Source organism: Oncorhynchus mykiss, chromosome 23 (genome assembly GCF_013265735.2).
Source record: "Oncorhynchus mykiss isolate Arlee chromosome 23, USDA_OmykA_1.1, whole genome shotgun sequence".
In the NCBI taxonomy this organism is placed as follows: domain Eukaryota; kingdom Metazoa; phylum Chordata; class Actinopteri; order Salmoniformes; family Salmonidae; genus Oncorhynchus; species Oncorhynchus mykiss.
In genome coordinates this window covers 51,674,474-51,690,577 of record NC_048587.1, presented here as the reverse complement: position 1 = coordinate 51,690,577, position 16,104 = coordinate 51,674,474, and the positions used below count along the sequence as shown (strand labels likewise).

Genomic DNA, 16,104 nt, shown 5'->3' with positions numbered 1-16,104 from the left:
ATGGAAAAGAGCAAACAACCTACCCAACCTCTAGTGGTCCTGGGCTAATCTCACACAGCAGACTTCACAGCAAGTTTCAGAGACACATTGGACTGGTTCCACCATTGTGTCTTCTGTGAGAAGGGACTAGTCGTGGCTGGGATGGCCCCTCTAAGGGCAGACAAAGGGTTAAGGAGTGAATGTGAAGAAAATGTTATTGTTGGCCCTGTGAGAGATTATGATAAACTGCCTGTTTAAAAATTCAGAGGAAGCTCCACTCAACAGGCCCACTCCTCCCATCATCCCCTTCTCTCTCTCTCTCCCTCTCCCTTTCTCCCTCACTAACTCTGATGCTCATTCACTTTTGAGTGAGTGAGGTGTGAATTATTTAACAATTCTCCGGCATAGAGAGGGGGTAGTAGCACCCTTATCACCCTCTTCAGCCCCGAAATCCAGTCTAGGGGTAGTAGGTTGGTGTGTAGTGAATGCCGAAGGGGTGTAATCCACCCTCACCTCCTCCTCTGCTCCCCTCCTCAGGCCTGTGGGACTCATTAACAATGAGTGCAGCTGCGTTCCACAGCTTTGTGAACTTCAGGAGTGCCTCAAGCTCCTTTAACTCATACCCTCATTCCTTCCTTAATCGCTCTTGGCCAAAGGCCACTTTCCACTGGGCACAGACGTAACTTCAATGTCTAGTTTTGATTTACATTTTGGTTAAGTTGTCAACTAACGTGAATTCAAGGTGAAATCAACAAAACATTTCACCACGTCAATAAATGTAGGTTGCAAGTTATGTGATTCAATGCCATCACAATACATTTTGTGGTTGAAATTATGTGGAAACATTGATTCAACCAGTTTTTTCCCAGTGGGTTATCACCAGTGGTGTAAAGTAATTAATTAAGTAAAAAATACTTTGTAGTACGACTTAAGTAGATTTTTGGGGGAATCTGTAGTACTATTTATATTTTGGAAAATGTTACTTTTACTTCACTAGATTCCCAAATAAAATGATGTACTATTTTTCTCCACACATTTTCCCTTACACCTAAAAGTACTCGTTACATTTTGAATGGTTAGCAGAACAGGAAAATTGTCTAATTCACACACTTATCAAGAGAACTTCCCTGGTCATGTCACGACTTCTGTCAAAGTCGGTTTCTCTCTTTGTTCGGGCGGTGTTCGGCGGTCGACGTCACCGGTCTTCTAGCCATCGCAGATCCATTTTTCATGTTCCATTTGTTTTGTCTGATTGTCACACTCACCTGGTTTCAATACCCTAATTACATGTTGTATATGTTCCCTCTGTTTCCCCCATGTCCTTGTCGGGAATTGTTCATTGTAAGTATGTGTGCCTTTTGTGACTGGTGCGAGATGGGTTTTGTGCCCATGTGTTTTCTGTAAGCCGGGAGTTATGTGCGTTAAACGGCTCCGGCCATTAACCAAGTTCTACTCTACTGCGTTTGACTTCCATGCCACCAGTTACCCACCCATTGACAGGTCATCCCTACTGCCTCTGATCTGGCGGAGTCACTAAACACATGCTTCATTTGTAAATTATGTCTGAGTGTTGGAGCATGCCCCTGGCTATTCGCACATTTAAAAAACAAGACAATGGTGCCGCCTGGTTTGCTTTATAAGGAATTTCAAAAGATGTAAACTTTTACTTTTGATACTTAAGTATATTTTAGCAATTACTGTCACGGTTTTCCTCCTCTTCGTCTGAGGAGGAGTAAGGATCGGACCAAAGCGTTGCGTGGTGTCAATACATCCTTTTAATGATAGACGAAAAAACACGGAGTACACTAAACAAACAAACAAACAAACAAACAAACAAACAAACAAACAAACAAACAAACAAACAAACAAACAAACAAACAAACAAACAAACAAACAAACAAACAAACAAACAAACAAGACGACCGTGACCGATATCAAAACTGAGTGCAAACATGCAACATCACATAAACAATAACCCACCAACCACAATACAAAACAGGCTACCTAAATATGGTTCCCAATCAGAGACAACAACAAACACCTGCCACTGATTGAGAACCATATCAGGCCAAAACACATAGAAACAGACTAACTAGACATGCAACATAGAATGCCCACTCATATCACACCCTGACCAAACAAAACATAGAAACAAACAACGCAAATAATGGTCAGAGTGTGACAATTACATCTACTTTTGATACTTAAGTATATTTAAAACCAAATACTTTTATACTTTTACTCAAGTAGTATTTTACTGGGCGACAAGTTTTTTTACTTGAGTCATTTTCTATTAAGGTATCTTTACTTTTTCTCAAGTATGACAATTGGGTACTTTTTCCAACACTGGTTATCACTGAAGATGTAAACACACTGGCTCAAATAAAACAACATCTGTTTTCATCCTCTCTCTCTCTAGGAAATACTGAGGATGTTCAACCATCCAATAAGTTAAGACAGTTATTCAGAGGAGCTAGCCAACAACACTTCTAACACAATCACTTCAAACTGAAGCTGGAATGACTGCAAACTAGCAACCCTTCATTTCGTTGTACCTTTATTCAATTGACATTTCTTTGTATATTTTGTGGAAATTGTGGAATAGATACCGGCTGCATTGAGTTTTAACCAATCAGCATTCAGCACCTCGGCAGTTCAAAGATATCTGAGGTGCATCTTAGCATTCCTCCTCTCACACATAATCTCACCCCCTGGCTACCTGGCTGCTCTTCAAAGTCCAATGCACCTTTGATCCATCCCCAAGGGCGGGCGGGCGGGCAAACAAACAAACAAACAAACAAACACGCACGCACGCACACACCTACACACACACACACCTACACACACACACACCTTCTGGGGTATGAAAGACATTACTAATTCCCCTGGGCACAGCATCAGACAGAGGGCACTTGGCTTTCCAGCTGGTTCTTATGAGCTTGATCAGCCAGTCAGTCCCAAATGGCTCCCTATTTAGTGCACATATTTTGACCACAGTCCATAAAACTCTGGTCAAAAGTAGTGCAATATCGAATAAATTGCCATTTGGGACACTCACACGGTCAGTCAGTCAGTCCCACACACCTTAATGCTATCTCCTCTAACTTAATACCATGCCGCTGGCACAAGTACACACACACTTACACACTCCACACACAGCTACAGTGGGGCAAAAAAGTATTTAGTCAGCCACCAATTGTGCAAGTTCTCCTACTTAAAAAGATGAGAATGGCCTGTAATTTTCATCATAGGTACACTTCAACTATGACAGACAAAATGAGAAAAACAAATCCAGAAAAATCACATTGTAGGATTTTTAATGAATTTATTTGCAAATTATGGTGGAAAATAAGTATTTGGTCAATAACAAAAGTTTATCTCAATACTTTGTTATATACCCTTTCTTGGCAATGACAGAGGTCAAACGTTTTCTGTAAGTTTTCACAAGGTTTTCACAAACTGTTGCTGGTATTTTGGCCCATTCCTCCATGCAGATCTCCTCTAGAGCAGTGATGCTTCGGGGCTGTTGCTGTGCAACACAGACTTTCAACTCCCTCCAAAGATTTTCTATGGGGTTGAGATCTGGAGACTGGCTAGGCCACTCCAGGACCTTGAAATGCTTCTTACGAAGCCACTCCTTCGTTGCCCGGGCGGTGTGTTTGGGATCATTGTCATGCTGAAAGACCCAGCCACGTTTCATCTTCAATGCCCTTGCTGATGGTAGGCTTTGTTACTTTGGTCCCAGCTCTCTGCAGGTCAATCACTAGGTCCCCCCGTGTGGTTCTTGGATTTTTGCTCACCGTTCTTGTGATCATTTTGACCCCACGGGGTGAGATCTTGCATGGATCCCCAGATCGAGAGAGATTATCAGTGGTCTTGTATGTCTTCCATTTCCTAATAATTGCTCCCACAGTTGATTTCTTCAAACCAAGCTGCTTACCTATTGCAGATTCAGTCTTCCCAGCCTGGTGCAGGTCTACAATTTTGTTTTTGGTGTCCTTTGATAGCTCTTTGGTCTTGGCCATAGTGGACTTTTTGAGGTTGTGGACAGGTGTATTTTATACTGATAACAAATTCAAACAGGTGCCATTAATACAGGTAACAAGTGGATGACAGAGGAGCCTCTTAAATAAGAAGTTACAGGTCTGTGAGAGCCAGAAATACCAAATACTTATTTTCCACCGTAATTTGCAAATAAATTCATTAGAAATCCTACAATGTGATTTTCTGGATATTTTTTCTAATTTTGTCTGTCATAGTTGAAGTGTACCTATGATGAAAATTACAGGCCTCTATCATCTTTTTAAGTGGGAGAACTTGCACAATTGGTGGCTGACTAAATACTTTTTTTGCCCCACTGTTAATGCAGTGAGCAGTAGAGCAGGAACTCCCAATATGTCGCAATGCTGTGGTTAGTCCTAACTTATTGTGTGGTAGTACACAGAGCCAAACATTAATATGATGTGATTAATCCTAATTTACTGTATGGTAATACACAGAGCCAAACAGTAAAATCCTGTGGTTAATGTAGCACAGAATCGTCTAAAATGTCATTGTAGCGTTAATATTTCCCTTCACTGGAACAAACAGACCTAGCCCAAACCATGAAAAACAGCTCCAGACCATTATTCCTCCTCCACCAAACTTTACAGTTGACAATATGCATTCAGGCAGGTACTGTTGTCCTGGCATCTGCCAAATACAGATTTGTCTGTCGGACTGCTAATTGGTGAAGTGTGATTCATCACTCCAGAGAACAAGTTTCCACTCTTCTAGAGTCCAATGGTGGCGAGCTTTACACCACTCTAGCCAACGCTTGGCATTTCACATTGTGATCTTAGGCTTGTGTGGCTGCTCGTCCATGGAAACCCATTTCATGAAGCTCCCGATGAACAGTTCTGGTGCTGACGTTGCTTCCAGTGGCAGTTTGAAACTTGGTAGTGAGTGTTGCAACCGAGGACAGACATATTTTACTCACTACGTGCTTCAGCACTCGGCGGTTGTTGCTCCTAGAGGTCTCCACTTCACAATAACAGCACTTACAATTGACCGGGGCAGCTCTAGCAGGCAGAAATTTGACAAACTGACTTGGCCATTCTACTGCCAATGTTTGAATATGGAGATTGCACAGCTGTGTGCTTGATTTTATACACCTGTTATCAACGGGTGTATAATCCACTATTTTGAAGGGGTGTACACATACCTGTGTATATATAGTGTATCCTATGAATTACATTTTCTATGCATTGCCTATCTGCAAGGAATTTAGAACATTGTATCAACTATTAGCTTAGTCAGCTAATGGTAGAAAACTTTAAACATTGTATAAAATATTCTGGGACCTCAGAGTTTCCTGTGCCAGTGAGCTCCGGACAGCCAGAGCTGTAGGCTATTTGCGCAAGGGATAAGAAGTAATCATGTAGGCCTATTTAATAATGTTTCCACCCGACCAGAGTATGACATTTTTATCCCCTTTCATGCTGAGTGGTTATTTAAAGGGAGAGAGCTGGAAAGATTGAGCAAATAGGCTACATTGAGGAACTATTGTCATTCTCAATGGACTTAAAAACAGACTTTGTTTACTTACCGTTTGAGGCAAAGAAGAAATTACTTTGAGAAGCTCCACAGTGATGGTAGCCTAGGACTAGTTCTATGTGTAATCAAGTGTGTGTCCTCACTCAAGACTGACATGTGCAGTCCAAACAAAAGACAATAAATACATTTAAAACTCATAAATGGAATTAAACAAATCAACATTTGTAAGCCTAGGTTGTGTGCTCTGCAAATAATGTGTCCACACCTACAATGACAATGGTAAGACTTTAATAATAATATATAATATATTGAATGCATTAACATAAGTTACCATAACTAAAACGTAGATTATAAATAATGGGAATTTAGGGTAAATGTACTACTGGTGAAACTGGTGTGACATCCCCTTTGCCTCCACAATGGATTAGTCCACTCAGACAGGGGTGAATCACACAGGTGTCTCGTGTGCCATAATTGCTTTGCCATTGCTCGACTAAAAAAATCTCGACCAAGCATTCGACCAGTCGACTAAATGGGGTCAGCCCTAGTTTGGAACAAAAGCTGTCACGGGATAATTTAAATACCCTAGCATGACTTATCCGGCAAACATTCTGCATCAAAACTCAGAAGGACAGAAAGGGTCTCCTCAGTCTCAAGCTCGCCACTAGGTCTGCATTGCACCAAATGGCATGTATCACAGGCACCGGTGATCCTCAACTTCAGTAGATCCATCTCAACACCACAAACGGATCAGCCAAAAGGCATGGATCCACTTTCTCCATGAATCGTACTACCTCTGGGCCAGAGTCATCTCGGGCATTTTCCTGATCATCAGGGTGAGGCCTGGAAGCCTTCACCTGTCAGCGCAGGTTCTTACTCTTCACTTCTGTCAGGAGAGTGATCTTTTCCAGTTCACCATCCATCGCCTACTCACGGTTTTTAGGAGCGTAAAAAGCAATTATCTGTCCTGTACTTGACTCATAAGAGAAATTACTTGGTTTGTATTTCGCAGTTTGAACCTCACACCCTTCTTTGTGTCGCACCATCTTTTCTTCAGTTCCATGGGGCGTCATCTTAACATGTGCTGACAATACAACACAACAGATGAACCGGAATGACATTTACTCTCACGGGTGGCCAAAATGAAATAGTTGAAAGCCACGCCCTTACTAAGTCAAGCCTTCGGTCTTCTGCTCTAACCCGGTGGATCACAGCTCAATAACCAATCTGGCTGGGTTAAAATAACCCAACGTTTGTTCTGTCCACTATTTACCCAGCACTGGGTTGAATTTAATCCAGCCTTTTTTTTTGTGCAAGCCAGCTAAAGCAAAAGCTTAAAGTTTTTGAAAAGTATTTGAACCCATGCCTGGAATATACTGCATCATAAGAAAGCAGCCATTCTCTTTGTGTTTTACAGTGGAAATATAGGGTTAATAGGAGAGTATACATTCCATCACAGCAAAAAGTCTGTTCCATCCATCGGCCTTAGTTGGCCTTAGTTGGATGTAATACTTATTTCAGCTTTCATTTATAGAATTCCCTGCACACTTTTGAGGAGGAGAATGGTCTTTTCACACCCACTGCGTCTGACAACAGCTGATATTTAGAATAAGGGACGCACTCTACAAAAACAAATGAATAGCGGGGAACAGTATGGATTATGTTGATTATGTTGATATTTGCTGCTTACTGCACACGTTTTTACTAAACAGGACATTCTAAATAGTATGTAGTACGATTAGTACACAGTATGTAGTTTTAGTAAGCGGTAGGCAAGCCACATTTCAGACACAGCCATAGTGTTTTCTCAATAATGATAAATGCAGTACCATAATAATTAGCATTGTAACTATACAGTATTGTCAAAAACATATTCAAACCAGTCAATTTAAAGGTGCAATGAGTAAAAGTGTCAACTCAAGGTAATGCAAAGACATTTGTTTACATGCCAAGTAGGGCTGGGACGATACCAGTATCGCAATATGTTTTCCATGGCAAAAATGAAAATACGAAGCAGACCAAACTATTTGATCCTTTAAAAACATGCTGTATGTAACAAATGGTGTGCTATAGCTTGGAAAATACATACATTTGACTCTGGATGACAACATGATCCTGTTCTTGGTGTGGCCATAGCTAGAGACATGTTCTTGGTGTGGCCATAGCTAGAGACTTGTTCTTGGTGTGGCCATAGCTAGAGACATGTTCTTGGTGTGGCCATAGCTAGAGGCATGTTCTTGCTGTGGCCATGACTAGAGACATGTTCTTGGTGTGGCCATAGCTAGAGACATGTTCTTGGTGTGGCCATAGCTAGAGGCATGTTCTTGCTGTGGCCATGACTAGAGACATGTTCTTGGTGTGGCCATAGCTAGAGACATGTTCTTGGTGTGGCCATAGCTAGAGACATGTTCTTGGTGTGGCCATAGCTAGAGGCATGTTCTTGGTGTGGCCATGGCTAGAGGCATGTTCTTGGTGTGGCCATAGCTAGAGGCATGTTCTTGGTGTGGCCATGGCTAGAGGCATGTTCTTGGTGTGGCCATGGCTAGAGGCATGTTCTTGGTGTGGCCATGGCTAGAGACATGTTCTTGGTGTGGCCATGGCTAGAGACATGTTCTTGGTGTGGCCATGGCTGGTTACTGACCTGGTATAGACACCGTTCTTACGGCAGAAGGAGTTCTTGACGGACAGCCGTCGGTTGTTGAGTTCCAGGGCGGGGAAGCGTCCCTCGTCCAGGCTGACCATATCTCCATGGGTCAGGGCATTACAGTTGGAGTTGTTCCCTGATGAACACACATAGGGAGACACTGTGACTACAGGCCAGAGGGACGGACAGACAGGCAGTTGGAGGTTAGTGATGCTGTATGTCATGTAGCCCACTCTAGTACTTTTACTACTGTATGGCTGTGCCCCAAATGGCTCCGTATTCCCTATATAGGCCCTTGTCAAAAGTAGTGCACCACATAGGGAATAGGGTGCCATTTTGCACGTACACTATGAGTTATATAGAAACACTAGAGGATGAATCATGGATGTATGTTATTCATAATATTCTGTTATGTACTCTACCACTACTAATGTTACTACTGAGTTCTATAGAAACTAGAGGAGTGACTGGAATGATTCCATAATGATGTCATCAGCAGTATATTAGGCAATTGAAGCCAGGCTGATGATAAATTCCGCAATATTCAACCAAAACACAGCCTTTAAACCTAAACTAAAACCCACAAAGTCTAGGTCAATAGCCTTATAAGCTGATGTTGATGTAAAGATGCTGATTTAAAACTGATTTGTGTTGTTACTTCTCTGACCTACCCTCTGACCTACCCCTTCTTAGCGAGAGCTTTGATCAGCAGACTCTATTGGGCCTGGGTCTACAGTATGATAATATATTCCCTGCCTATGAGTGAAGTAGGAATCTACGAGAACACAAAGGTCCAAACATCAACTACCCCCCTGATATACCAGACCCCTCCAAAGACATCTGGGAGCAAAGCTGTCATTCTTCAAATAGTCACTCTATTTGCAGTCACACTAACAAGCTGATCTGTTAACTAGGACTGGTCCAGTGTTCCATGAGGGGGTTACAGGGGGTCTGTGAGAGTATCTTTGTGTGAGAGAGCAGAGAATAAAGGGAAGCGATAGAGAAGGGAAGAAAGGACCTCTTGTGTTTCGTCTGTCAGTCAGAAACATGGGCAGTGACCCGCTGGATGCCCTACCCTGGCAGGATTGCCCGTGATCCAGACTGGCACTGACAGTGCCACACAGCAGAGATAAGTGTTGAGCCAGAGGAAATACCTGCTAATTTCAGAGAGGAGCAGAATAGATACTGTAGGCCTTCTACTATACTCCTCCTCTACTATACTCCCTCTCTACTATACTCCTCCTCTACTATACTCCTCCTCTACTATACTCCTCCTCTACTATACTGCTCCTCTACTATACTGCTCCTCTACTATACTGCTCCTCTACTATACTGCTCCTCTACTATACTCCTCCTCTACTATACTCCTCCTCTACTATACTCCCCCTCTACTGTACTCCCCCTCTACTGTACTCCTCCTCTACTATACTCCTCCTCTACTATACTCCTCCTCTACTATACTCCTCCTCTACTATACTCCCCCTCTACTATACTCCCCCTCTACTATACTCCTCCTCTACTATATCTACTATACTCCCCCTCTAATATACTCCTCCTCTATAGATCTCTCTCCTTTCCACTCTTTCATCTCCCTCTCTATATCACTCACTCTCCCTCACTCCCTCTCTCCATACTACCCAAAACCAAACCATAACCATAACAAATAGCTTGTTGCCTAGTAATATCAGGTCAATGACATCTTCGTCTCTGCCTCTTACCTGAGTCAGATTTCTTGGCGTACTTCTTGCTCTGTCCTCTGATGATGAGGATGAAGACCAGAAGGAGGATGAAGATAAGACCTACCAGGGCCACCACCACCAAGAACCACCACTCCTCGTAGAATGGCGCCACCTTTTTGGCTGGAGGAGAAGAACACATATAACAACTGGACTAAACACAAGGACAGGGAGCACTGATGCAAAGGTAGCATCTGAAAATGACTGTGGTACATTTGTGTTATACTGATTAGTCTTATATTCTATATAATTAAGTAATATTGTCATTGATTAACATGAAAACCTCAAGCTCAATGGCTTGTGTGTCCCCCAAATGACACCCCTATGAGCCCTGGCCAGAAGTAGTGTACTAGGGAATAGGGTGACATCTGGGACATACTGTAGATATATGGAATAACTCACCAGATATGGAGGCTGAGGGTGGACTAGGAGACCCGTAGCCATAGTCGTTCACGCCAATAACCCGGAAGTCATAACTAACCCCTTGCTTCAGAATGTCCATGTTGAAGGAGTATGACGTCACTTCCTTTGGTATGTCCTTGATCAAGATATCCCACAAGCCCTCATCTGTTGGCAGAGTAGAAGAAGTAGAATGTATTTCAATGAGTAGTAATCAGACATGACAAAACATAGTGGCAAACCAGACTCATTGATTTAAGAGCTTATTTAAAAGCCTATAGTATGAACACAATCTGACAATGTCCAAGGTAACTCATACCACATACACATTATGCAAGTTATATATTTTACAGCTTCCATATGGGGCTCTCTGGTCTTTGAGGTACAACAACGGATCTAAAACATGGGTAGGTCTGATTCACAAGAGGGACTATCATGCGATGTTTCATGTTTCCTTTTGCAATGGCTGCCAGAATCCATAAGGGCTAAGTGCTAATAACCATAAATATTATTTGGAGTTTGACAGCGTTCATGGAGTGCTCAAGAACATCAGCCAACACCAGAGTTTATGTAACGCTTATGTCAGTAGTGAAGAAGTGAAGATATGAAGGATCAATTGAATGTGTAGTAACGCCAGCAGTTTTTCCTGACTATGACAGACTGTGCACTAGTAACAAGAAGAGCTGACTAGTCCTACTTGTGGTTAGGGGCAGGGTCACTTGGACAGTGGCAGGATATTAGGATAAGAAAGAGGGTCAGGGGGGTTGGGGTTTAGGGGTATGTGTTTGTGGCATCCTAATCATCCTCTAAGGCCCCCAAACTTATCTCTGGACCTCCATTTGTCCCATTGTTCCCCTCTGGTCAGGGACTGATTTAGACCTGGGACACAAGGAGTGTGAAATTAAGTATCAGGTAGAACAGAAAACCATAAGGTTGAATAGCCCTGCTCTAGGGAGATCAATGTAATCCATACGGAGCTAAGCCTCTGCTGCCTAATTGGGTTTCCCACCATGTCATTCAGTCCCATACTCTCAACATCTGGGGCTTAGTGCCCCCAACTGATAGTGAAATCCAAATACCCAACTGTGCCTCCCTCCCTACATCCATCATCCATGTATTCCCTCTGTACGGCTGTCCATGAGCACCGATGACGTGGACGTCGATTAAGGCAGCCCCCCTCTGATTCAGAGGGGTTGGGTTAAATGCGGAAGACACATTTCAGTTGAATGCATTCAGTTGTGCAACTGACTAGGTATCCCCTTTCCCCCCTTTCCCAATCACAGATGAAACGTGATACTACGTCTCAAGCTCTGCTGCACCTCAATCAATACTCCATTAAAATAATAGAGAATGAGCATCACCATCTGTGGAAACACGTTGACACTCTAATCTTAGACAGATTATTCCTGTCCAAGCAAGTATCAGGCCGGGCTAAGAGATTGCATGATTGGAAAGAATGTGAAACGTGAATCAATCTGGAAGTGTCCACTATGTGAACCAGAACAGGGTTCACTGCAGATGCACTGCTGAGGCTCTTAGTTCCACTAGAAGCTAAAAAGAATAAGCCAAGCAGTGGTGTCCAGTATGTCATGTGTTGGGTGTATATACCTGAAGGTCTGGCCTCGATGACGTGGTGTGTGATAGGCGAACTTCCGGGGTCACCGTTGGACCAGTGGATGGTAAGAGCTGAGCCGTACCGAGAGATGAAAGGCTCTCCAGGGGGGCCCGGGGCTCCTGCGTGGGGTCAATGGTTAGAGAAAGGTTTTAGGGTCAGGCAGCCTCAATATACTTTCAAAAATATTATGGCACATTCAGGGCCTAATCTTAAATTGAAACCAGCACACTCTGACATTTGTTAATCATGCATTGATGTTAATTGAAGATTTGCACAGAATGTTGAGCTAAGTGGCAGGTAACCTTGTGGTTAGAGGGTTGGGCAAGTAGCCGAAAGGTTGCTAAATCAAATCCCAGAGCTGACAAGGTAAAAATCTGTTGTTCTGCCCCTGAACAAGGCAGGTTCCTAGGACGTCATTGTAAATAAGAATTTGTTCTTAACTGACTTGCCTAGTTAAATACATTTAACAAAAGGGGGCATTTTGCAAGTTAGAATTTGGGCCTCAGTGAACTATAAACACAGCCAAATATAGACAAACCTTCCCCAGGCCCCATGGTGATGTTAGCCTCCACCTCAGGCCCGTATGTGAACGTCTTGGCCCGGATCCTGAAGTTGTAGGTCACCCCATCAGCCAGGTCCTTGATCTTCATCCAGAACGGGGCCCCTTTGACGTCCACCGTCACTATCTTACTGACGCCTGGGGGGGAGGGGGAGTGAAGACAGTCGGCACAGGCCACGGAAGATTCTAGACAAACGCACCACATTTAAAATGGGGCTAATACCCAGAGAATGGATTGGAACAACATGAAACACACAAAAACACACACACTGACATAGGCACAGTCCAACAGTTGTTGGGACGTACATGGGAAATGAATGAAAAGGGTTAACATAGTAACATTATCAAATGATTCAGCATGTTATTTGGTGTCAACACACGAAATGAAGGCCACCACTCATTCAGTAATGAAAAAATGTCAAGTTAAGTTATTTGGATCGTTGATGTTTAGCCACAAACAGTGAGACTGAGCTCGTGTCCCAAATGACAATCTACTCTCTATATAGGGCAAAAATAGTGCACTACATAGGAAATGGGGTGTCATTTGGGATGCATATTCAGAACTGTGCATTCGTTGTGAATTGTCAGATGTGAGATGTGGGACATGACGAGGTGGGTGTCTTACCGTCAACAGGGGTGCAGGGCTCGTAGACCAGCCGGTAGCCCTCTAGAATGCCGTTGGGGTAGGTGGGCTCACCCCAGGACATGTTGACTGACGTGGTAGTCAGCTCACTGAAGTGGATGAAGCTGGGAGCACTGGGGGCTGGAGTTCAGAGGACACACAGGTCAGAGGTTAGGGGTCAAATGTTAAGGGTTAGGGGCCATAGACAGTAGTGCTACATCTTGGATTGTGTACTTTGACAGCCTTTTTATGATGGCCTCAGAACACAGGACAATTTGAGTTACCAGTTCTATTTTGAAGATTGGAAAGACATTGCAAAAACAATTTAGGATATATTGTTTGTTTTTATTCATTTTCTATCCCCATGACAGCCATCATATCATCAGGCTCCAGTGCCTATAGGCTACAGTGCCATAGATGAGCTTGTGACACTAACACAGTACATCCAACACAGCTCTCATTTGTGTGATGAGCCTTCTGCTATCAGTTCTGTGAAAAACAGGCTTCATGTGTGATGAGCCTCCTGCTACCAGTCCTGTGCATCTCTTCTCCTCAACACGCTTGTCACCTGCTTCCGTCTTTTCCACCAAAAAGGCTAGAGCCCTCTGGATCTACCACCCACTTACACCTCTCCACTCCCTCTTGAGATATCAAACACAGAAAACTGCAAACATTTTCCTTTTTACGAGGGGATCGGATGAAACACACATTTCTACAGTGACTGTTCAGAAGGGAGGGAGGAAGACCTTTGGAGGGAAAAAGTATCTGGCGACTGTCTTCTGTTGCTATTTAGAACACTGAGCCAGAGACAAAGCATTTCTAAGAAACCACAGGAAGGAGCTTCGAGAAAAAAATTACTTTTAGCCTCTAAACATTTTCATACCATCTTATACCAAACATGACTGTCCAGGGAACCAGCGGATGAGTCAAGAGACTGAAAGAGGAAATTGAAAGGTAACTGATGTTTATGCTGTGTGGTTTCTAACATTCCTGGCTTGGCATGCTGAGAGCAACAATTAGGTGTATTGTATAAAAGCTCACAGATAGAAATCCCTGGATGGTTTGTGGGAGTTGGAGGAGGAATTTGAGTCAATAGAATTGCTTTCTTTTCATTTTAAGATAGACAGCTCCTGTGTGTGTGTGTGTGTGCATCTGTGTGTGTCCCACCCTTACCAGCCTGTTGTGTACGGCCCCTGGTTGGTGGGCTTCGGGGCCCGTCCCCTGCTGCGTTGAAGAGGGCCACACTGATCATGTAGGTGGTGTATCCAGTCAGGTTCTTCAGCTTGACCCCTCCCTCTGGCAGGAAAAGGGTGCGCAGTCTCTCCGTCTCATTCTTGTGCTGGATCTCCCAGAAGTACACCTGGAGGGAGAAGAAGGAGGAGATATGGAGAACATACACATCTTAAGCCACAGCAAAGATGGCCTTTAAATCCCACTGGGATTAAAGAGAAGCAAACATGTGTAACTGCCATTACATTTGAATAACTTTGATTGGAATTATTTAAATGATAACAATTCTATGGTAACTCCATCCTTGTGAAACCTTCCTCTTCACCTTGTATCCCTGGATGTCTCCGTTCTGAGAGTCCAATGGAGGAGGCTCCCACGTTACATCCAGCTGGGTGGCCGTTGCTGATTGGATGGCCACGTTCTGAGGTGGGGCGGTGGGTACTGTGAAAAAATCAAGATGAAAAATCAAGCAAGAAACAACATTAAAAACAGAATAGATTTCAGTGAAACCCATTTCAGCATTTCTTTTTTTTCCTCACTGTTCTTGGAAACACTACAACACCATTGTCTATCTGCCTGTGTGTGGATTGGTAGCTGTTTGGCTGAGAACAGGGAAAACCATCCCCACTGTACACTCCCAGGCTCTCACAGTCAAAGACATGGGGATTTAAGAAAAGTGAATGTATCCTGAAACCTGAATGAACTTAATGGTACCAATTCAATAGATGTTCAACTGTTCAAGGAGGTCAGATAGTCTATAGTTCAGGGAGGTCAGATAGTCTATAGTTCTACTATTCAGGTCCTCCGTTGAGGTGATGATTGAAATGACAAGAAAAGCAGAGAGAAAGAGAGAGATAGATTGTGTGTGTGTGTGTAACCTCACCCCCTCACTCTGCGACTTACCTGCTTCTCCTACAAACACTTCCTGTGGTGTGCTGGTTGGTCCCTCCCCCACGGCGTTATACACACTCATCCTGATCTCATAGCGCTTGTGTTTGCTCAGGTCTGGGGAACAAGGAACAACACTGACATTAACCAACAACCCAGCACAATATTTAATTTCACTTTTATTTAACCAGAAAGGACCCAGAGGTTAGAAAACTGTTTTGTGGGGGCGACCAATACATGCCAGAAAATACAGTTAGAGTCTATCCAAAGATGTAATTGAGTTGTTATTGCGTACTGGAAAGCAATACCCTGAAATATGTGACCGTCTGGCTTTGTGCTGCTTAACAAAACAAATACAAGTTCATGAGCCCATGAGACTTGGAATGGACAAGTAAATCTACCAATGGACAAGTAAATTCCTATTGAAAATACAATGCAACCACGTAGACAGAGAGTCTTTAAATCAGGGCTCACGTAGTGGTCTGTTTGAGCACACTGTCAGAACAGACAAACAAAGCATGTGGCAACAACTCCATTAGACTTAGTTTCACTTTCCATTTCCTCATGACTCCAACTCAAGGCAGCTGACTGTATCATGTACATTTCCTCATGACTCCAACTCAAGGCAGCGGACTGTATCATATATATTTCCTCATGACTCCAACTCAAGGCAGCTGACTGTATCATGTACATTTCCTCATGACTCCAACTCAAGGCAGCTGACTGTATCATGTACATTTCCTCATGACTCCAACTCAAGGCAGCTGACTGTATCATGTACATTTCCTCATGACTCCAACTCAAGGCAGCTGACTGTATCATGTACATTTCCTCATGACTCCAACTCAAGGCAGCTGACTGTATCATGTACATTTCCTCATGACTCCAACTCAAGGC

General features: G+C 43.3%; 1 protein-coding gene across 1 annotated transcript in view; it reads right to left on the bottom strand.

Moving 5' to 3' along the window:
• LOC110503029 (protein sidekick-2) overlaps positions 1-16,104 on the bottom strand; it is a 396,532-nt gene that overhangs the window by 18,828 nt on the left and 361,600 nt on the right. Inside the window, exons 35-43 of the mRNA XM_036960765.1 lie at positions 15,223-15,324; positions 14,645-14,760; positions 14,263-14,449; positions 13,093-13,230; positions 12,447-12,605; positions 11,902-12,027; positions 10,297-10,461; positions 9,877-10,017; positions 8,156-8,294 (exon numbers count right to left, since the gene is read on the bottom strand). Coding sequence (XP_036816660.1) covers positions 8,156-8,294; positions 9,877-10,017; positions 10,297-10,461; positions 11,902-12,027; positions 12,447-12,605; positions 13,093-13,230; positions 14,263-14,449; positions 14,645-14,760; positions 15,223-15,324 — 1,273 coding nt within the window. The remainder of the gene's footprint in view (positions 1-8,155; positions 8,295-9,876; positions 10,018-10,296; positions 10,462-11,901; positions 12,028-12,446; positions 12,606-13,092; positions 13,231-14,262; positions 14,450-14,644; positions 14,761-15,222; positions 15,325-16,104) is intronic.